The 22,767-nt window shown below is 45.2% G+C and overlaps 4 protein-coding genes across 4 annotated transcripts; 3 read left to right on the top strand and 1 right to left on the bottom strand.

Moving 5' to 3' along the window:
* The first annotated feature begins 1,211 nt into the window (after positions 1-1,211).
* gpkow (G patch domain and KOW motifs) lies at positions 1,212-8,005 on the top strand. The gene is made up of 11 exons (XM_076991541.1): positions 1,212-1,412; positions 1,723-1,892; positions 2,434-2,573; positions 4,176-4,282; positions 5,394-5,601; positions 5,793-5,925; positions 6,391-6,589; positions 6,840-6,963; positions 7,124-7,193; positions 7,292-7,377; positions 7,491-8,005. Exons 1-11 carry the CDS (start codon positions 1,231-1,233, stop codon positions 7,614-7,616), a joined length of 1,545 nt encoding a protein of 514 aa, XP_076847656.1. The 5' UTR covers positions 1,212-1,230; the 3' UTR covers positions 7,617-8,005.
* A 654-nt stretch (positions 8,006-8,659) lies between these two features.
* On the bottom strand, positions 8,660-12,955 carry pqbp1 (polyglutamine binding protein 1). The gene is made up of 7 exons (XM_076991476.1): positions 12,848-12,955; positions 11,709-11,775; positions 11,479-11,590; positions 10,846-10,946; positions 10,450-10,635; positions 9,944-10,016; positions 8,660-9,620 (listed from the first exon to the last, which is right to left on the bottom strand). The coding sequence occupies exons 2-7, from the start codon at positions 11,773-11,775 to the stop codon at positions 9,452-9,454; spliced, it is 708 nt and encodes a 235-aa protein (XP_076847591.1). The 5' UTR covers positions 12,848-12,955; the 3' UTR covers positions 8,660-9,451.
* Positions 12,956-13,011: 56 nt separating this feature from the next.
* Positions 13,012-18,123, top strand: timm17b (translocase of inner mitochondrial membrane 17 homolog B (yeast)). Its single transcript, XM_076991478.1, has 6 exons — positions 13,012-13,175; positions 13,584-13,683; positions 13,772-13,835; positions 14,496-14,624; positions 15,484-15,594; positions 16,894-18,123. The coding sequence occupies exons 1-6, from the start codon at positions 13,150-13,152 to the stop codon at positions 16,980-16,982; spliced, it is 519 nt and encodes a 172-aa protein (XP_076847593.1). The 5' UTR covers positions 13,012-13,149; the 3' UTR covers positions 16,983-18,123.
* An 82-nt stretch (positions 18,124-18,205) lies between these two features.
* On the top strand, positions 18,206-20,777 carry praf2 (PRA1 domain family, member 2). Its single transcript, XM_076991477.1, has 3 exons — positions 18,206-18,525; positions 19,055-19,272; positions 19,747-20,777. Exons 1-3 carry the CDS (start codon positions 18,347-18,349, stop codon positions 19,884-19,886), a joined length of 537 nt encoding a protein of 178 aa, XP_076847592.1. The 5' UTR covers positions 18,206-18,346; the 3' UTR covers positions 19,887-20,777.
* Positions 20,778-22,767: the final 1,990 nt, after the last annotated feature.

Here is a 22,767-nt window from a genome sequence, read left to right as displayed (position 1 = left end):
AGGTACGTGGATCAGGGAAAACGGCTGACACAAAAAACGTGAGAAGCATTAGGCGGAGTTGTAACTTTGCGGGATTAAAGTTAAAGTTCGTTTTATTTTAGCTTATCGCATTTAAACGTGCAGCATTTTGTCACGGTCTGCTTGAGCAAAAGTGTTGTCTAATCCCCCAAGGTTGGCCACGTTCAACAGGACTACATGTGTTTCAATGTCACATTTTATGAGATGAGGAAATTATAAATCATCTGTCATGTAAGCCTAGATCTCGTTAAATTGGCCCTGAGCTGAATTTTACCTTGAGTCCCCATCGGGTTGATCCCATATCATAAATACATCTAACCCAATTAACCATTCTGTCTTATTCATTTATCATGTGCAAAATAACTGATTATTTACTACAGTCAATTAATGCAAATCAATAATGCGCATTGTTTTATTACATTATTTCATTTACAACTTTGTCTTATTGCCATGCTGTTATGTTGTCATGTCAAATGTCATATTAAATACTTTACGTCCACACGCCCGTGTATGCAGGAGTCACTGTGCCCCACCCGACAGCTTCCGATTTCATTTGCACTCTGTATGTTTATGTCAGCACTGTCATACCTATGCATAAATATTTAGCTTATGGATGTATGCGTTAGATTCAGAAGAATCGTGTTTCATCTGTGTACTGCACATTTTAAGATATATGGCTGCTTGACTTGACCATGATGCTTTTACTACAGACCAAACACGACAGGCAAGAAAAGTCGTGTTATTCTAGCAACAAGATTTAAGACCACACGCCGTGCACGATCACTGCACAGATTTTGTTTGTGAATTTACATTCTAGTAAAACACAAGTAAATGGTCCAATTATCTAAATACCCTAAATATGTAAGAATGAAGAACATATTTAGATATACAAAGAAGCCCGATTAATCTATATTATAGAAATATAGAGCATGTTTTTATTAGTGAAGTAAATTATGGCTTATTTCTGAGGAACATTACAAACGTAGCTACATCTTTGCCTGCGTTATTCTCTTTAATAGTGGCCGTATCACTTCTCCGCTAGTGACGTTTCTGCCTCGACCCTGTAGTACGTATGGAACGTACAGCGTGTGTTGCATTCTGGGAAATGTATTGTGTTTGTCCCTTCACCGATCAGGAATAGCTCTTAGTAAGACTACATTAACCAGTATCTCTCCAAATTCGGCCGCTCGCTCACACACGTACATATCAAACATGGCGTCGCCGGAGCCGCATCAAGAGCGCGAAGATAAAGGAAAGTCCTTAAACACTGATGATGTAGAAACAAAATCTGCTCCGGTTTCCTTCAGCTTTAGTAAAACGTTGAATAAAGTCAAGTCCGAAAAGACAGAAGATCGAGATTACTTAATTGAAGTAGAAGGGAAGGAGTTGAAAAGGTAGGCTAATGCTATAAGCTATCTTGTCAAACTAAAATAGACATCATAGTAGTTTAACTGCAGGTTAAGTGGGTAGTTATACTGCAACACATGTGTATTACATATATGTATATATGTATTATAAATAACTCTTTTGACCAGTTGTCCCGATCTTCGCTCAGATTTGTAAGTCTGTGATTATACACACACACACACACACACACACACACACACACCCACACACACTGCTAGGGTGAACTAGTTCTGATGTTGGCCAGCTAACCACTGCTTTAAACGTCTTGAGATGTCTTTGCTGCTCGATCTCGTGTAGTACCAAGCCGGTAGAGAAACCCAAGGAGATCATCATCCCGCTGATTCAGAAGAACCGGTGGTACAGACCAGAAGAATCTAGTCAGCGTGATGGAGAAGGAGACCAAAGAAACGCTGCGTGTCAAGAGCAGGACTCTGTGGAATCTCAGGCTGTGAAAGAGCTCATAGAAGGTGGAGATGAGGACCTGACGTGTCCATTTGTAATACAATATAATAATAATATAGATAAACTCTCTTTAAGTCAATGAGTATTCCTGAAAGGGCTCTGAAGGTATTTAGAAAAACATACTGATGGAGGTTATGGTTTTATTTTACTCCTCTTTGCTGATGCTTCCTGAAATCTGTCAACAGAAGTTATCATTGACTTACAAAACTAGCAGTTGAGATCTGTATTTTAGTTTGTTTACCCCTGTGAATTCATCTCTATGAGAGTAGGTGAGCACTAATTTCTCATATAGGTTATTTTGAAGCTTGGTGCACAGGCATGGACTGTGGCTAAAATAAATAGATAAAATAAAATAGATTGAATAGGTTTATTAGTGCTGGTGGTTGTTCTATGAGGCAATAAGCAGTCACAGACATGTATTAGACTACCATATTCTCATTTATATGTCCATAATCTGAAGACACAGCTAATTAGAATGCCCACAAACACTTGAAGATCTGAATGTGCCATGGATGCTGCTGGACTGTCCCCTCTCGCTTCCCGTAGAGTCCCGGAAGCAGCAGGAACAATGGCAGAACGGTCCTCAGGCCGACCCAAATCTGGCCATCCCCCTGCTCATGCAGAACCAGGTGCCTCAGGGGTTCGAGGACGGCGAGCACGTCCGGGTGGACCTCAGACCTGAGTCGGTGAGTCGTGAGAAGGGGGCGTGGCGGGGAAGGAGGAGCTAGGGGAGCTAGTGCGAGGGCGTCCGTACAGCCGCCTCCCCGTTGGGAGCCCGTCACGGGGCGGGGAGAGCTCCTGCTTGGGGCCCCGGGTGTGGTGGGGCTCCTGCTTGGGGCCCCGGGTGTGGTGGGGCTCCTGCTTGGGGCCCCGGGTGTGGTGGGGCTCCTGCGAGGTGGAGAACAGAGATACAGAGAAAGCCAGATGCGCTGGTTTTTTTTTGGGAGTTGCCGATATTCAGAGCACGAATACCCCATGGTTGTGCAGGCCAGTGTTATGCTGTGGACACGGCCCTGTGAGGTCTGGAGACAGACTGAGAGTGTGTGTGTGTGTGTGTCTGTGTGTCTGTGTCCCAGACGGCGAGTGCATCTTCAGCCCTAGAGGTTCACCTTCAAGCACAAGTGATGATGTAGGTGGAAAGGAATTTAAAAAAAGAAGTCTTCATTAACATTTTCTCCCCCAAAAACAACTCATTGTCATTGCAAATTGTTGCTGGTTTTAAATAGAATGAACTAGTTTTATTGTTGCACCACAGCCCTCGTGTGAATGCTGCTTGGCATGAGAGTGCAGTCTGATGGGGTGTGCTGTGAGACTGTGAAGGTTTTCAGAGACGGTCTCTGGTGGGCGGTGCGTATCGTGAGGTCCCACCAGCCTCTTCTCCCGGGCCGCTCCTTCTGTCCGGCGCTTGGATGGGAGCGAGGTGGCGACATTTGCCTCTGGGGTGTGTGTGACTGTGTGACTGTGTGACTGTGTGTGTGTGTGTGTGTGTGTGTGTGTGTGTGTGTGTGTGTGTGTGTGTGTGTGTGACTGTGTGTGTGACTGTGTGCGTGCATGTGTGTGTGCGTGTCTGTGTGTGTGCGTGGAGTGGGGCCGGAGCCTTTGCCTGGTCCAGTCTGCTCATCTGCATACGGCTGCGTCAGCAAAGGCCACTGCAAACTCAGAATCGAGGCCACATGTGGCACACTCAGTCAAACGCTGTGTGTGTGTGTGTGTGTGTGTGTGTGTGTGTGTGCCCGCACGTGCGTGCATGCATGTGTTCTGATTAAAGAGCCGTGTCTTAATGAAATGAGTGATGTCCTCTGACAGGTCCACTGTGCTTACTCTGCACTCTCTCTCTCACTCTCTCTCCCTCTCTCTCTCTCTCTCTCCCTCTCTGCCTCTCATAGCATCCACATTCCCAGTACTCCGTTTGCTGGGCTGAAAGCAGACGGTGCAGTCGTGCTCTCACACCTGAGCAGTAGAAAAGCCGTTAGGGGCACCAGCCACTTCCTGCATGGAGGCAAAGTGCATGAAGCACAGCAGCTAATTATCACCTTGGTGGCTGTGTGTGTGTGTGTGTGTGTGTGTGTGTGTGTGTGTGTGTGTGTGTGTGTGTGTGTGTGTGTGTGTGCGCGTGTGCGCGTGTGCGCGTGTGCGTGCGCATGCACGGTTGCTCCATGCTGAGTGGCAGTCAGGTTCTGAGTGTGTGTAAATGAGTATGGTCCTCGGAGATGTAGGTTCACGTTGTTTGTGTTGGTCTGCAAAGGTGGACTAAGAATAGTCTGGTGTGAGCGTGATGGGTCTCTCAGTCCACAGAGGCCGACTATGAGCGTGTTCCTGTGGAGCTGTACGGCCTGGCCATGCTGAAGGGGATGGGCTGGAGCGAGGGACAGGGCATCGGCCGCACCTTCAAACAGTAAGTGTCTCTCTCTCTCTCTCTCTCTCTCTCTCTCTCTCTCTCTCTCTCTCTCTCTCTCTCTCTCTCTCTCTCTCTCTCTCTCTCTCTCACGCTTCTCACCTCTCTCTCCTTCCCCATTTCTACAGCGGTCCTGTTCTTTTTTGTGTTGTCGACCTCTCCCTTCCTTTATCCGTCTCTATCCCTCTCCCTCTCTCTCTCTCTCTCTCTCTCTCTCTCTCTCTCAACCTCTCTCTCCCTCTCTTTCTCTCCCTCTCTCTCTCTCTCTCTCCCTCTTCTCTCCCTCGTCCCTCCTCTTTACCCTTGTCTGAGTCTTTGCTCCAAAACTTCTTTCTCTACGACTTCTACGACTTCTTCTCCCTGCAGCTCTGATTGGGCTTCCTACGCGTCAGCTGCATCCTTCGTTCATGACGAAAAAATGTCCCATCAGAGCTCGCTTGCGTGATGGTGCCGGAGTTGCACACGACTGCGTAGCTGCTCTGCCATGGGCTCCACCTTCCAGCGTTCCCCCTCCGTCTCCACCTTCCAGCGTTCCCCCTCCGTCTCCACCTTCCAGCGTTCCCCCTCCGTCTCCACCTTCCAGCGTTCCCCCTCCGTCTCCACCTTCCAGCGTTCCCCCTCCGTCTCCACCTTCCAGCGTTCCCCCTCCGTCTCCACCTTCCAGCGTTCCCCCTCCGTCTCCACCTTCCAGCGTTCCCCCTCCGTCTCCACCTTCCAGCGTTCCCCCTCCGTCTCCACCTTCCAGCGTTCCCCCTCCGTCTCCACCTTCCAGCGTTCCCCCTCCGTCTCCACCTTCCAGCGTTCCCCCTCCGTCTCCACCTTCCAGCGTTCCCCCTCCGTCTCCACCTTCCAGCGTTCCCCCTCCGTCTCCACCTTCCAGCGTTCCCCCTCCGTCTCCACCTTCCAGCGTTCCCCCTCCGTCTCCACCTTCCAGCGTTCCCCCTCCGTCTCCACCTTCCAGCGTTCCCCCTCCGTCTCCACCTTCCAGCGTTCCCCCTCCGTCTCCACCTTCCAGCGTTCCCCCTCCGTCTCCACCTTCCAGCGTTCCCCCTCCGTCTCCACCTTCCAGCGTTCCCCCTCCGTCTCAGCCTGATCTCTCTGTGTCTCACAGGGATGTTAAACCCATCGAGCACCAGCTGAGGCCCAAGGGTCTGGGTCTGGGGGCCGACCGCTCTGCTGCTCAGGATCTGGAGCCCGCCAAGCGCAGACGCCCCCCCAAGCCCGGGGATGAGAAGGAGAAGGAGGAGGAGGTTCTGGTGATGGGGCCCGGAGGCTGCGTGCAGATCCAGTCCGGGGCCCACAAAGAACTCTACGCCAAGGTGAGCAAGGTCATGTCGGGTGAAACGACGTCTCACGCGGGCTCACGCGGGCTCACTTGGATCGGGGTGTTTTATTGGTTGTTTTCCGTGTGCGTATTCGTTCCGTTTTCTGAACGTTGGACCACGCGGTATCGTTGAGTGTCCTAGCGTGTGCGGCGGCCATGGCGTGACTTTGTCCCGTGCCGCCCCAGATAGAGGCCGTGGACGCAGACAACGCCAGACTGGTGGTGAAGCTGGCCATCGGAGGCAAGGCCGTGACGGTCAGCCAGCACGCCGTGCGCCTCGTCCCCCAGAAGGAGTACGTGAAGCACAGCAAAGACCTCAGTGAGTCCGCCTTCACCAATCGCACGCAATTTTGTTCCGGAACGTTCTGAGGAGATTGGAATAGATTCGGGAGCATGGCTGGTTCCGTCGTGATGGGTGGCGTTTCGGACAGCTCCTCAACTCCTGCTGTTTGCACCCAAAACAGAACTGATTCATCCTTTATTTCCTGTAATCAAGAGCAAGGTGTTGTGGGACTCGCACGATCGCGTACATACACCCGATTAACAGCCATATCGGACTCTAAAAGAGTGCTCAGCCATTGGGGGAGGGGGGGTTGTTTATCAGTTCAGTTTGGGAAGTCGGTTTTGGCGTCCTTTTTCTATTTTTGTCTTCTTTCATGTAATAGTTGTTGTACCAGCCTCCTGAGTCACCGGCGAGCTTTGTGACGGTCACCGGCGAGCTTTGTCAGCATCCGGTGCACAGACACGTCAACCGGCATCACACCGCTGTGTTGTGCTTTTGCAGGCCGCCTTAGCAAGGCGCACAAGGAGAAGGAGCGAGAGAAGGAGAAGGAGCGAGAGAAGGAGAGCGAGCGCGAGAGGGCGCGGAGGCGAGAGGAGCCGCACGGCAGGGACGAGCGGCCCAAAGACCGGCCCTCCACGCGCGAGCCCGAGCGCCCGCGTGAGCCGAGAAAGAGGAAGCACGGGGAGACCGGCGCAGACAGGTAGCGCCGTAGGTCACGTAGACACGAAAAAAACACACACGGTAATCAAAAACAGAAAACATCGTAAAAAAAAACATCGTAGAAAAAAACATCGTAGCGGATAACAGTTCGTGACGACCACCCCCCTCCCCCGCCTGCCGGTGTCTGGCTCGTCCCTGAAGCGTTTTGCTGTAATTAATGAGTAAAATAAAGTGACGAGGGGAATGTTCTAGCTGCGTGTGGCGCTGAACCCACCTGTCTCCTGCGTTAGAGAGAAGCCCCCAGCCGTGAAGGAGTCTCGCGCTTCTCCACACGGCCCGTCTTGGCTCCAGAGGGACCTCCGCGTGCGCTTCATAGACAAAACCTTCAAAGGAGGGAAATACTACAACTCCAAGGTGCCTCCACCCGTCTCCGTCCTGCCCTGCGTGTCGGCCGGACCCGAGCTCGGCTTTTATGCGGACGAGCTGTGGTCCTGTTTTTCATTTAGAAGCTGATGCCTAGTTGATGTGGGCCGGCGTTGCGTGATTAACCCCCCGATTGGTCTGTTCCACTCAGATGAGGGTCGAGGACGTTCTCTCTCCCAACGTCTGCGTGTGCCGCACCGACGAGGGCCGGCTGCTGGACGGTGAGCGCGGGTCACGGGTGTGTGTGTGTATGTGTGTGTGTGTGTTTGTGTGTGGCGGCTCACGCTTGAGGAGTCTGTTTCTCGCGTTTCCTTGTCAGACGTGAGCCAGGCCATGCTGGAGACCATCGTACCCAAAGGCGACGGCGACTCCGTTATGGTCGTGCAGGGTGAACACCGGGGACAGGTGTGTGACCTTTAATCATGCGCTTCCCAAAATACGCAAGGCGTAACGATGGCGAACACCTTTTAAGGCGTCCTCGTTTTCTGAACGTGTGTTTTGTCGGGGGGGGCGGGCAGGTGGGCCGTGTCCTGAGACGTGATAAGGAGACGTGTCGTGCCATGGTGCAGCTGGACCGTTACGAGGAGCAGCTCTTCACTCTGGACTACGACTCCATCTGTCACTACGTGGGCGGAGACAGCTGAAGAAGCACAGAATGCGTTTGAGGGTCGGAAGGCGTCGCTCAGTCCAGCGACGGGCCCGGGCACCTCTGTTCCTCACGCAACGTGTAAAATGTAAAAGGCGCATAACTTCTTCCTCGGCTTGGGTCATGACTGACCGGGCCTGGGGTCATCGTTCAGCAGCTCTGGGACGTTGCCCGAGCCTTTAAAGCCACACATCATGTCGGCTAGAGAGACTGTGTACAGCAGGTGGGATGAAGGGGGTGTGTCTGTTCATCACTACCACCTCTACGATATTGTTCACTTCATTTGGATGCTGGAACTGAGCTGTGTTGTGGTAGATTTTGTATATGTGTTGTAAGAAGCTCTGCAACATTGGATCGTTTTTATAATAAAAGCCATAAATATGCAAACTGTTCTTGTCACTCAAACAGAAGAACTTCCCCACTTAAACATCTCGCTTCCAAGATACCTGCAATTACTTAGGTTTTTAAATAATGCAAAATAATTCAACATTAAAATATATATATATATATTGGTCACCATCATAAAGATAATTTACCACAAAGGTCAATTTAAGTCCTCAGAAGACATTTTTTCTATTTCAAAAGCCTAGTATTATATTCACTAAGTGATCTGACGACACAGTCCAATATGTCAAAGGTTTTTTGTGAGTCCATTTATGAGGATAAAATGTTGCATAGTATCTGTAAGGAATAAAAAAAAAGTTTACACTTCAGACCTTTTAGTGCTTCTGAAAAGCTAAATGTTCCCAATAAATTTGAGGCATGCTGTACTGAGAACTTTATAGCAAGTGTATCTTTTGTCCTTTCACCATCATTGAGCTTTTAAAGCCTGTGGTGTTGCTTGCACAACTGATGAAGGACCTCTGTCCAAAACATACTGTTTTCTAGAAGCCTTGTGCACTACACCATTTTTACTACTTCTATAAAGATTTTTCTGAGGGAACTCAGAAACTGCTAAAGTAGTTAGGATAGTTTTTCAGCTGTTCCCAACTATAAAAATGTAAATTAAATAATAAAGAAACAAGCCACATAGACATTACATGCACTTTATGTAAGCAAACATTTAATTTGCCACGAAATTAAAACATTTACATTGGTGTCTTTCAAACTTCACAGTTCAAGAAGCACTCCAATGTTTTACTACAAAATATAATACACAGATGTATTTACAAATTCACTGAACGTCAAACTGGCATATAAGCAAAAGACTTAACAGAGGATGTAGGGAGAGTTGCCGTTGAAAGTGGAATCTTAACAGACAGCAAAAAGCCCATAGAACCTTTTTAAAACTGAACCACTGCAAAGCTTATAAAACCTTTTCTCACCAACCCAAAGGTTTTAATCACATCCAATACACAAAATTTAATCAACAAGTCTAAATTAGGTTGATCATGTTAGGCCAGGTCAATAGAAGACTTTACAGGCATAGAACGGTAATGCCGGTGGCACAAAAACATGACCTAGATCAGTGGACATCAACCCTATACCGGAGATCTTTAGATCTGACCTCCGACCCATAACAAACCAAGAACTTGGTGCTTCTTTGATGCTCCTGGCATGCTGAGAGATCACGACAGTCCTCACCTGTTGCTTTCTTCCTGTGCGTGATAAATGATTTAAAAACGGAACAGGGCCGCAGAGGGGCCGTGAAGGACAGACGTCTGTTCGATTGCCGGGACGTGTTCCAAAACGCCATCGGGGTGGATCCACCGTGACGCACGAGGGTGAGTTACACTGTTCAACCAGGACTGAGCGTGTGTGGTTTCTTCATACTCCTGCAGGGTATCGATGGTCGTCGCTCCTCGTGTGGCTCTATGGGCTGCGCGTCTCTGTTCAGTCGTCTTCGTCTTGCTCCTCCAGACGTCTGGTGTGCTCGGCGTTGGCCCTGAGCACGGCTCCGGGACTCGGGTAGGGCCTCTGTTGGAAGAGGGGCCCCGCCGCCGTGGTGTCTGCCCCGGTCTTTGCCTCGTTGCGCTTGGGCAGGCCGGTGGACCACGAGCCCCTGCACACACAACCACAACGCTCAACAACAAGCAAGGGGTACGCCGTCCGAGTGTGACTGTCCGTTTTAAACTCCCTTAGTCAAGCAAATGAAGCGTTCCATTTACATTTAGTAATTACCCAGGGATGGGCTTATGGAAGAGAGATAAAAAAGACCCTACATGAATACCAAAACAAAGGGATGGTTTCAAATAAAAGAATGGCTTGTTCTCATTATTCAGACCACAGTATTACAGAATTCATCACAGGAACGGAAGAGTGTTCTGTAACGAGGTAATTAAAGCAACGTGAAGACAAACGAACAGAGGTAACGTTGGCATTTACCTCGGAGCGTCCGAGTATGCGCTGGGGTCCATAGGATCCATCTCCTCCGGCTGCTGCTGCTTCCGGCCTCCACCTGCAGGAACAGTCCGAGAAACACAGAACGGTTCTCTGCCTTTACGCTCGTACGTTAAAACAAAACGTAGATGACAGGAGCAATAAATGATTGTTCCAACTCTTCTGCACACTGTGAACGTTATATTGACACTCAGTGGCCTGATGCGTCAGAAATTCCACACTAAATTATTTTAAACATGGGCTGCCTCCATTATGGACGACCTGTGCACTGGAAGATAAACTGGTTCATTTGAACTGTACATTATAGAAAAAAAAATTATAATAAATCCTCAGTTTGGGTCGTAAAAATAGTTGGCCATAAATTTAACCCATCAGGATTAAAATGTAAAAACTGCTTGATTTACATAATGCTATCTGATCCCTGCTAGCATTCACTCATTGTCAGAAGGTTTAGCTTTCCATCATAAAAAAAAAAAAAACACTCAGGTTACCTCTTTTGGCTTTGTTATATGGGGCCATGTCTTCTCTCCTCATTCGTCGATCTCGGTCCCGCCCAACGTCGCGTCCGTTGTCCCTCTCCCTCTCGCGCTCTCTCTCACGCTCTCGTTCCCTCTCACGCTCCCGTTCTCTCTCAATCTTCTCATGGGGGCCATCCCCCCTGTCGTCTACGATCTCCACTAAGAGCAAAAGCAAGCGCATCAACACAGGGAGACCTAAAACATTCAAAGCTGAGTGCAGACATTTATGGCCTTTCAACAAGTCAAATTTGAGGAACAGAAGACTTCTCTCTCAGTCACGTTTCTCTTTGTTTTGGGTTTTTTTTTCTTCAAATAGGACTCTTGCTTTGTTTTTTAAATGTTTATTCACTTCTTTCTTTGGTTTCATACCTCTTTGCTTCTTAGCAGCCTTCGTGATGATGGCTGTGGGGTCATTAGGGGACAGCCAGGACACCAGATCTGTCTCCACATTCCAATAGTATGGAAGACCACTGCAGACAAACAGAAAGGACTTTTATGTCACTAGAAATTCACAGGACACTTATAAAATAAAGAAATTAAGATTAAAGATTTAAGCACACAGGCTTCTGTGAAACATCTTGCAGAGCTGTTGGAGACAAGTTCAGGTACACGATGCAATGCAATGAAAGACAATGCCCAAAACAGCTCCAGCAAATAAAGTCCCGGCTTTCCGCTACACCCAGAGCTTCTCAGGAGTAAATCCCCCTTTCATCTCCCAAATGACAAACTTGTTAACAGGATCAGATGCAGTGTAATTATCTAGTCATAAACTCTTCCATCCGAGTCACAGATGGGCACAAGATTTTAACGATGCCACAGCAAACAGCTTAACACTGTTTGAAGGCCTGGCCAAAAACTACAAGTTTATTGCGATATTTCTTATTGTACAATTTGATTACTGCCAGTCACACAAATTATACTTAATTGTGCTTTAATTATCCTGAGAGGTACCCGACTCTTCTGCAGGACACGAGTACAGTTGAGGTCTCCAGTACCGCTCACCATGTTTGGTCGAACACTTTGTACCAGTTGGTCGGTAAACTTTCAACCCTTGTAGCTTCGTAATCTACGTTGTTGTCGTCGTAGTCCTCGGCAATGATCTCCTCTTCCGTTTCTATCGAGTCACACAAATCAGTTGGTCATGGGTGCGGACGTATTGCTACTTAAATTGTTAGCTAACTAAATTAGGTAAAAATAATGTCGTATGCGTGCATTGTTGACTAAATGTTTACCATGGTCCGACTGTTTCACGATTCCTCTCTTGGCCAGACGAGCCAGGAGAGCGGGGGGCAGGGGCATCTGTGGGCAAATGGGGAGAAATGGGGGTAAATGGGGAGAAATGGGGGTAAATGGGGAGAAATGGGGGTAAATGGGGAGGTTTATGCCTGATATTTTACAGACACTCTGTGTATAGTTAGCTCACGTTAGCTGTTTCATAAACTAGAACCATATTTCATAAACTAGAACCTTGTTTCATAAACTAGAACCATATTTCTTGAACTAGAACCCTGTTTCATAAACTAGAGCCCTGTTTCATAAACTAGAACCATATTTCATGAACTAGAGACCTGTTTCATAAACTAGAGACCTGTTTCATAAACTAGAACCATATTTCATAAACTAGAACCCTGTTTCATAAACTAGAGACCTGTTTCATAAACTAGAACCATATTTCATAAAAACTAGAGCCTTGTTTTATAAACTAGAACCCTGTTTCATGAACTAGAGCCCTGTTTCATAAACTAGAGCCTTGTTTTATAAACTAGAGCCTTGTTTTATAAACTAGAGCCCTGTTTCATAAACTAGAACCATATTTCATAAACTAGAGCCCTGTTTCATAAACTAGAACCATATTTCATGAACTAGAACCATATATCATAAACTAGAGCCGTTTCATAAACTAGAACACTGTTTCGTAAACTAGAACCATTTTTCATAAACTAGAACCCTGTTTCATAAAAACTAGAACCATATTTCATAAACTAGAACCCGGTTTCATAAACTAGAGCCCTGTTTCATAAACTAGAGCCCTGTTTCATAAACTAGAGCCTTGTTTTATAAACTAGAACCCTGTTTCATAAACTAGAGCCCTGTTTCATAAACTAGAGCCTTGTTTCATAAACTAGAGCCGTTTCATAAACTAGAGCCTTGTTTCATAAACTAGCCCGTACGCTAATGTCGCACCTTTTAAACGCCATTTAATGTATCCATGAGTTAGCTAGGTTAGCTAGCTACTTAGCCCACACTGCTTTGTAACTACATCTGCAAAAAACTAACTTGGTGCAAACTTACAGAAAGAAAACGTCACATGCACACAATTACAGCGAGTAAACTCTGTACTAACACACAAAGTAACGATGAACTAAATTACCTTAATAATACTCAGGATACTCCCAACGTCTCGTTCAGACGGACAACCGCTCGGCGCAGGAAAGTGACGTCAGCGGGCTACGCTCGGACCAGAGCGCGCTGTTAAAATTTTATGTCATACATATGACAGTTACATTATGTTTACATGAAATAGTCTCAAATGGTAAAATAACATTTGATATGATGTGAGGTTTTCAAGTCGAAATATACCTCTCTGTTAAACGGCAGAGCGAGCTAAATGGACCTCTAGGAGATTTCTGTCTCAGGAAAATTGCGTCACAGCGATAACAGCAGCAGTTTGTCATGGAGGAGTATGCGCGTGAACCTTGGTACAGTAATGATAGCTACAAGTTATCTGACAGCTTTGTTCGTCTGTATTTCGGCAGAGTTTCATGTTTTAACTACATACTGGAATTTTACTTTGCCTGCTGGTTAATCTTCTTAAACTCTCTTTCCTGTTGACAGACAAGTTTAGACATTGGTCAACCAATTTAGCTAGGATAGCTAGCGAGTTATGAAGCATACAGCGTGTCAGTTGCATTCAGGATTGTTTTCTTGTAGTCTCTCTCTCTCTCTCTCCCTCTCCCTCTCTCTCTCTCTCTCTCTCTCTCTCTCTCTCTCTCTCTCTCTCTCTCTCTCTCTCTCTGTGTCTGTCTGTCTGTCTGTCTGTCTGTCTGTCTGTCACTCAAACACATTCTCTTCTTTAAGTCTTTCTCTATTTGCTTGTCTATATTCAGTCCATGGAGAATAGTAGATGATTGTGGGGGTGCTTTTACAATGGGGGCCATTGGCGGCGGGATCTTCCAGACCGTCAAAGGCTTTCGGAATGCCCCCGTGGTGAGCATCTGTGACTGAAATATGAAAGGTATATTATTATTTTTGGCTGTCTGTTGCATTAAGTCATCATCAATACTATTCTTCCCAGGGTATACGATACAGACTCAAAGGCAGTGCAAATGCCGTGCGAATTAGAGCGCCACAAATTGGTGGTAAGATTTTCCTTTTGCCCCTTGTTTTGCTCTGTTTTGTTGATTGCTTATTCTGCATATCCAAGTTGCAGTATTGCTGTTTAAGAAGACAGCAAATGGCATTTGACCTGAATTTAAAACACTGATTCAGTCTGAGTACATTACAATGTTGTTAATGTTGAATGAGGACCGGCTAACACACTGTTCACACCATTAGTATGTTTATGTTAAGTATTCCTTAAAAAGATGTCCTTCTGGCTGTCTGCAGCAAAAGGGTAAGTCAGCAAGGTGATTCCTGCTGCAGGAGTGTCCCAGCTTTGACCTGTGACATACCAAGTAACTGTATAGTGATAACACTTAAACAGTTTTCACTGGTATTCAGGTTAGCAGCAAATGTGAATGCAGTGTTCAATATGATAAATACTGAACACCATATTAAATGCATCCCTTCCGACCCAAATGAGATCTTTTATGTCATTGTTCCATATTCCTATTCCCGTCAGTTTGACCAATCTGTAGTGCTACCATTCTAAACCCTCTGAGGTTTCAGGACAATTTTAGCCTCTTGGCTCAGTGCCAAACAGTGACACTAAACTCACCCTAGACCCGTGTTTCTGGAGTAACTCTGACGTACCTGCAAACCCCCCGAATAGTACCGAGCGTCATCCTCTCGCTCCGCAGGCAGCTTTGCGGTGTGGGGCGGGCTCTTCTCCACCATCGACTGCAGTCTGGTGCGGCTGCGGGGGAAAGAGGATCCCTGGAACTCCATCAGCAGTGGCGCCATGACGGGCGCCATATTGGCAGCACGCAGTGAGTGGGCGTCTCTCGAGCAGCGGCCTGGTCCTGACCGGAGGAAAAGCACATTTGCATGTTCAGGATTTAGCAGATCCTCCGACCCGAGCGACTTAAATATACCAGTATGTTAGTAATTGTGCTTAGTGGGAGTCAGAACCATGAGCTAGTACTGTACCTCCTGCACTTTGCTCTACCTGCTCTAGTAGGTGAGCTCCAGCATAGAATAAACCTTCGCTCGGTCTCGCTGCTTCCCAAAGCGGAGCTACTGGGAAGAAGGAAAGACCTGCATTTGCAACTTGCTTACAGTGCAAGTCACGCAGACGCAGATGTCCAGAGTGCTTGTTTGTCATTCCTCTGTGTTTGTGCACTTGCTGGCTAGATGACTGACCATGTGGTACAGCGCTTGGAGTTTCTGTGTTCCTGCTATGAAATATAGCACAGTCCTTTTTTACAAAAAATATTTAGTAGATATTAGCTGCCAATAGTTTCTGTTTGTTTATTTTAATATACTGTCATATGGAGACTCCTCCTGACTTTTGGATTGAATAGTGTGAATTGTTTATAGTCAAAATCCAGTTTTGCAACAGAGGTTGTAGTTAACCTGAAATGGTTGTTGCGTACAATTAGCAGCAGCAATAAACAACGATGACTTGCATGCATAATTAGCCTACACATTAGAATTTTAAATGAACGTTCTTGAAAAATCTGCTGAGTACCATTGTGTGTTAATGATGTTAATGTGCTTTTGTCCATTAATCTGATCATAGATTGCAGTTAATTTTAATTTAACCAGTTCTGTTTATATCTTTCTGTGTGCGTGTGTGTGTGTGTGTGTGTGTGTGTGTGTGTGTGTGTGTGTGTGTGTGTTTCTCAGGTGGGCCCTTGGCCATGGTGGGCTCTGCCGTGATGGGGGGCTTTCTTCTTGCTCTAATTGAGGGCTTTGGCATCCTACTCACTAAATATACAGCACAGCAATTTCAGAACTGTGAGTTCCACACCAGTATTCTGAAGACTTGAGTGTATTTGGTTTAGAGTGTAAGTTAGAAAAGGGGAAAACTTCATCTCAGTATCTTATCTGTAGAACATTGTGTGCAAGCACCCGGGTTTTGGTTCTCTGATTGCTAATATACAGTGTTTTGACTTGCTTTCTGCATGTTTATCAGAGAGCTGTGTAATTTTTCATAGAAAATGTCCCGTTATGCCAATTTTCATACTCTTACCTTAACCAAACTCAGTATAGCAATATCACTGGCTGTATACACTCACTTGCCGCTTTATTAGGTACACCTGTCCAACTGCTCATTAACACAAATGTCGAATCAGCCAATCACACGGCAGCAACTCAATGCATGTAGAGATGGCCAAGACGATCTGCTGCAGTTCAATCCGAGCATCAGAATGGGGAAGAAAGGTGATATAAGTGACTTTGAACGTGGCATGTTGTTGTTGTTGCCAGACGGGCTGGTCTGAGTATTTCAGAGACTGCTGAGCTACTGGGATTTTCACGCACAACCATCTCCAAGGGTTTACAGTGAATGGTCCGAAAAAGAGAGAATATCTAATGAGCGGTAGTTTTGTGGGCGCAAATGCCTTGTTGATACCAGAGAGGAGAATGGCCAGGCAGGTTCGAGCTGATAGAACGGCAACAGTACCTCAAATAACTAGTCGTTACAACCGAGGCATGCAGAGCATCTCTGAATGCACAACATGTTGAACCTGAGTCTCGATTTCTCCTGTGACATTCGGATGGCAGGGACAGAATTGGGCATCAACAAAATGAAAACATGGATCTATCCTGCTTTGTATCAACGGTTCAGGCTGGTGGTGGTGGTGCAATGGTGTGGGGGATATTTTCCTGTCACACTTTGGGCCCATTAGTGCCAATTGAGCACCTTTGGGATGTGGTGAAACGGGAGATTCACATCATGGATGTGCAGCTGACAAATCTGCAGCAACTGTGTGATGTTATCATGTCAATATGGACCAGACTCTCTGAGGAATGTTTCCAGTACATTGTTGAATCTGCCATGAAGGATTAAGGCAGTTCTGTAGGCAAAAGAGGGTCCAACCCGGTACTAGCAAGGTGTACCTAATAAAGTGGTTGGTGAGTGTATATATATTGTCTATGACTGTGATCCTCAGATCAGTGGTATTTAATGATATTGTGCTGTTTCTGCTCAGCATATAGCAATGCGATTAACAACGGGACCAAATAGTCCATCACTGTAAGGTCTTACTCCCTCTGTTCATGCGTTAAGATCATTTCTTTTTTTCTCTTCTTCAGCGAGTCCATTTCTGGAAGACCCTAGTCAACTGCCCCCAAAAGATGGAAGCCATGGGCAAGAGAATCAGGGTTATGGACACTATCAGTAGAGTTGTTATACCATAGGGACTGTGACACAGCATATGAGGGGGGGGGGGGTCTTGGAATGCAAAATCTTCAAATGCTATGGTGCCCTCTGGAGTTCTAGTGCTAACACTTTCTAACATACTCTACATCTTGTCTGTGGGCTCTGTATATAGGTTAATTACTCAGGAGCAGTCTGTCATTTATAGTATTAGACGCGATTGTGACTTAGCTGACTGACAAATATTTAAAGACGTCACATAGACAACAATGACAGATTTTTGAAAAATGTCACATAGTAAATCGAAGTGGTAGCTAAACACCTCAGAACCAGGGGCGCAGATGGCACTGGGGACGGGGGGGACATGTCCCCTCCAGATTTATATTGACCCCATCCGAAATCTAGCATCTACAAGCATAAACGTATATATTGTACAGCTTGGTCCCCCTCACTTCAGAATTTCCATCTGCGCCGATGCTCAGAACAGAGTCCTTTATCAGGTTGTGAAGATGAAGACTGCCACAGCACCAGCAGTACTGTGTGAGAGTGCTGTTTCTTAGACTTGTGATTAACACTTCAGTGTTTGTTCCCATTAAACAGGGACCTGTCAGCAGCCGTCACACATTAAGATGCATAAAGTGAGAATTCAGTTTAGGCAATTAGCTATCAGTACCAGCACAGTGAAATTCAGTGTTTACAGAAACACTAGAAAATGAGTATTTTAAAATAGCACAAATCTTACTTTGAAGTGTATTGATTAAGATGATTTTCACATTATAATGCATTCTTATGAGTTTTGCGTTTTATGAGGACCTCTTACATCCAGAGTATGTAACATCATGCGTTAAAGGTAATAAGTTGATCCAGCTTTATATATTATTTTTTTTATTGTTCTCCACAGCAGTTATAATTGTATACATTAGCCTTCAGCTTGCACCAGATTTTAAGTTTGTTTTGGAAAAACGTATAGAGAAATATTTTTGAACGATTTTACGTTGCAAGAAGGGAACTATTTTTGTGTATCATTTTAGTTGGACATTATTTATTTATTGGCACCTAGAAGGTAGATAATGTTATTGTGTAAATAAAGTATATTATGATTGAGTTTATTGCATTGTTTATGGTGAAATAACGTATGGCAGTCACGTGTTAAGACAAAAGAAAGAAGACTAATTTGCGGAAATACATAGCTTATTAGATTACTTATTAAATACACAGCGGCGACGTTTTGTTGTTTTGTATAATATTTAAATTTGGTATTCGTTAGTTTTTGTATTGGTATCGTCTTTGATCAAGCGATCAGTTGACATTCACGGGAGTCGCGTGAACGCAGACGCCCTTCTATTTGCACTGCATGCTGGTCAATGTAGTTCTATAGAAACCTAAAAAATGGTGGACGTTCAGCCTCCTCCTTTCCGATCCTTAGATGATTTTGTTTTCAGTTCGGCGCGATATTCACTACCAGATGTTCGTAATTTAGAGAAGTGGAACAACCGGATAATCAACAACTTACTGTATTACCAGACAAACTACTTCGTATCGGCGGTGGCATTCCTCTTAATAGTCGGGTAAGAAAACAACTGACGTGGTCCATTCCCTACCACACAACCTGTGTACCTGTTTTATGCCATGGTTAAGTTTTTTAAATAAGTGAAGCCAACAGTTTTGTCGTTTGATTACACATGCAAATGGCCCGCTGCTTTTTTTGTTAACAGCAGTGTCCTGGTCTGATTTTGTCAGTCAAGACAACTAACATCAATGAGAAGGCACAATAGAAACAGACTACCATACGATTGGGCAAAATATGTAAACAACACTAGATAAATCTGAAGGTCTTCAGTGCTAAAGGTATTTAATCCTACTAAAATGGACAAAGAAGTTCTATATTCAACCTTGATCAAAGCAGTCAGCTTCCATACTTTATCAAAACGCGTTGCATGGACACAGCCTACAATTTCCACATTTAACCCCCCCCCCCCTCCTCAAATCCAGGACCTGCTCTGTTGTCTTTTTACTGTGTGGACCTTTTATCGTATTCCAACACATTCCCCCTCCCCTCATCTTACTCTCCATATTTGAATCCCCTGCCTTGTTCAGGTATTTCCAACCGCTCCATCTCTTTCTCGGGGCGACCGTGGTGACTCTGGTGTTTGTGGGCTTTGTGTGGGCCGCGGAGAACCGGGCCGTAGTGAGACGCTTCAGGAGGAACCACCCTTCTCTCTGCCTCGCTGCCATCCTGGGCTGCAGCTACCTTCTGCTGTCCGTCCTGGGAGGGGTGGCTGTATTCCTCTTTGGCATCACCTTCCCCGTCTTAAGTTAGTGTCTCTCCAACGTTATACAGCACCACGCTGCTAGTTGCAGGGTGGTTGAAGGCTCTTATCTAGACACTGGTTGTTAATAACATGATGTTTTGTAGATCACCTAAAACACAGTTGTCAAATTGAGCCTAAGCCTGATTTTTGCTAGTGATTCTCTATCGGCAGTGCAGTTTAGTGTAAGAGTGGGATTAGTACATGTCCAGGGAGTAGCCCTGAACCTTCCATTCTCAGCATGAGTCTCGGTGGACAAAGTGTCCTTCCTAAACAATTAACCCTTACCTCCTCATATGAAAACAGCAGCATCCTGCAAATATATTCCGAAATTGAAATGTAATAGAATTTGAATTTTGTTTATGGTGTGTGATCACCTTCTGCTTGATGCGATCTACACTCTCATGTGCGTTTCCTGTATCGTTCCACTTCAAGAAGGTTTTGAGAATGACGTTCTGCTGCTCCTCTTGCCCTCTCCAGCGGTCCTGGTCCACGCCTCGGTGAGGCTGCGGAGCTTAAAGAACAAACTGGAGAACAGGCTGGAGCGCATAGGGCTGAAGAGGACCCCCATGGGCCTGCTGCTGGAGGCCTTGGGCCAAGAGCAAGAGGCAGGCTCATAGTGCAGGGGCCCCGCTCCAAACCGCACTTAACCTGCCTTCCCCTAGGTCCTGCCGAGCCTCGGTGTGTCTCTGCCACGGTGCCAATGTTCCTACTAACACGCAGGGTCGGGGTGGAATAGAGGAAAGGGAGTTGGGTTTAGCGTTAGGAGAAGCAAGGTAAAAAGGAAGGAGTAGTCAGATTTAAATGAAGTGAAATGGACTTGAATGAGTAATGAGTTGGAGAAGGAATATACATAGCAAAATCAGATGCTAAATGAATATTCATAATGTGCATTTAACATCAACCCTCTAGGCCTTGATTTAGTACAGGTAATCGTGTTTAAAATGACAGTGGTAAGGATGTGTAAAGTATATAGTATTACATTTACCGTTGAGTTCTAATACACCGAACAATCAAAGGTAGTGTATTATGTACAAAGATAACCTTTTAAGTACTTTTGTTTTTAAAGCACATACATTCATCAGTGCATTGCTCATAGATGAATGTCAACATTCACCATTGACCAGGCTTTGTGGGTCATAGTCTGTAATACGTTACACTTACCTTGTGCGTCACACAGTTAACCACGCAATGCAAATTATATTGTCGAATACAGTTTTCCTCATGATGTAAGCAGCAATCATGCATAAGCTATTTGTCTAAAGGTGAATGGGGAGCTTAATGAAAATATTGTAGTCTTCATTTGCACTCAATGTTTTATGTTCTGTTCATGTTTCGATCCTCTCAACTGTGACGCTACAAGTGTACAAAATATTCATGGATATTTTGACAAGTATTTTGTGTTAAAAATGTTTTGCATTGGACATTTTAGGTATGATCTCACTACACTTTAGTAGGGCAATATATTACTGAATTTTTCAGAGGCTGACAATTACATTTACTAAAAGTCATTTTGGGTGATTTCTGTGATTTTTTTTTGTTTGTTTGTTTGTTTGTTTTGTGTGTGTGTGTGTATGTGTGTGTGTGTGTGTGTATGTGTGTGTGTCGGGAAAGCAATTGTCTGCCTTTTGCACTTCTGCCTGAAGGAAAATATTGTTTGTTCTCCTTTTTTAAATTGTCTTATGCAGTATTTAATATTTACATTATATAGGTGAATTGATCATAAAGTTCTTAAAGCGATTATCCATTGCAATGATCTAAATATACAAAGTTTTTGGAAATAATGAGCCGTTTGTTTTTGTGTGTGTGTGTGTGTGTGTGTGTGAGAGAGAGAGAGAGAGAGAGAGAGATCTTCACCACTAAGTGGCGCTTCACTATGTTCTAAGCTATTATATGATCGTGCTGCGTGTATAAGACCTCATTGCCAGATATAGTGGCACACTGGTTTATAAAGTTCTTCATGTGCGTCACATTTTTTCACATTGGGGAGTTTTTTGTATATTTTTATTTTTTCCCCTCATTTAACAACGATTTGATAGGTTAATCAAAACAGCAAAAATCGTTTTAAGAAGTTTTCCTTTCATAATAATGTAATATTAAAGCTTACACAAACAAACATGCACGTCTGGGCGCACCTTCACCCCCCCCCCCCCCCTTCTCTCAGTCATCTGGTTAACCGGCTCAAATGGATTAATCCTCATTTCGGCTCTTACTACAACAAATTCCTGTGGAGCCCGGGCCAAGAAAATAACACTACCGGTCGACACTTTCATTCTCAATATTAGTATGTATAATTTTTGCAAATCGTGTAAATTCTGTTCATGTGAATCATGAAATCTTGAAACGCGGTCACCTGGACAGGTAGGCTGCTGAATGCACTACTGCAGACACGACACAGGCCTACGGGTTTATTTGATTTGTAGTGAAGCAGACTCTTTTGCGTGTATTTCGTGGACAAGGCAGAGATAAAAGAGTGTGGGGTTATTCTACGGAGAGATGTATTTATCAAGGTGGAGTGAAGCCGCACACTGACCTGTCCACAGTGATGGATGTTGCGTCTAAAGGTGAGGATGCGATATTTTTGAATAAAACGTGATCGATTTAATTTACATTGAAGTATCTGAATGAGTGACACATTAACATTGAACTCTCCTAACAAGTAAACTAGGAAATATTATTCTTTAATACACCTATTAAAGCTTTATGTCGAAACTACTTTGTTGCAGGATAATTATTCTAGAAGACATTATCGCTTTGCAGTAGAATATTGTTAGACATTTGCGGCTTTTGGATCAAAACTAATTCATGCATATCGCGACAGTTATTCTGTTCTCAACACATTTAATTTGCTATCAGCCTTCGAGGTTTCTCATATATGAGTTCTCGTTCACCAGCTATCGTTCAGAACTAGGTCACGTCTGTCTGATCCGATCTAAGGCGCCCTCGGTGCCGTCCAACCGGGACCATATGTCGCTTCTTTATCCGCGCCACCTCTTACCGCCGAGTCTCCACTTTACCTCGTCCAAGTGCTGTGGTGACTAGTGTGAAACTAGTGGGAGCGGTGGAGAAGGACACTTACTGTAGACCACAGCTGGTGTCACTGTGGAGATACTGGGATATGGCCTACTGGGATACTGGTGCCGTCTCACCAGGCCAACACACCAGCAAAGGGGAATCAGCCTTAGCATTTTAACATAAATACATGAATAATACATTTTAAGTCATTAAATATCAAGATTAGGTCACAGCAGGTTATCCCTGTATGTCATTCATATTCCCGACACCAATTTTTCCACATTATTTTATGCAGGTGGAGGTTGGTGCAGGCTATTTGGAATTAGGTTCAACGTGGTTCGTTAACCACTGTGTTTTATGCTGGTCATTCATATTCATATATTCAGATGTTGTGTAAAGATCATTCAAAAAATCAGTAAAATGTATTATTTATATTTTTTCCACATGCACAGTCTCCTACTCACAAGCTTTGTTGCTCCTCTCACT

This window comes from Brachyhypopomus gauderio, unplaced genomic scaffold (genome assembly GCF_052324685.1).
Source record: "Brachyhypopomus gauderio isolate BG-103 unplaced genomic scaffold, BGAUD_0.2 sc83, whole genome shotgun sequence".
Taxonomy (NCBI): Eukaryota; Metazoa; Chordata; class Actinopteri; order Gymnotiformes; family Hypopomidae; genus Brachyhypopomus; species Brachyhypopomus gauderio.
This window is presented reverse-complemented; position numbering and strand designations above follow the sequence as displayed.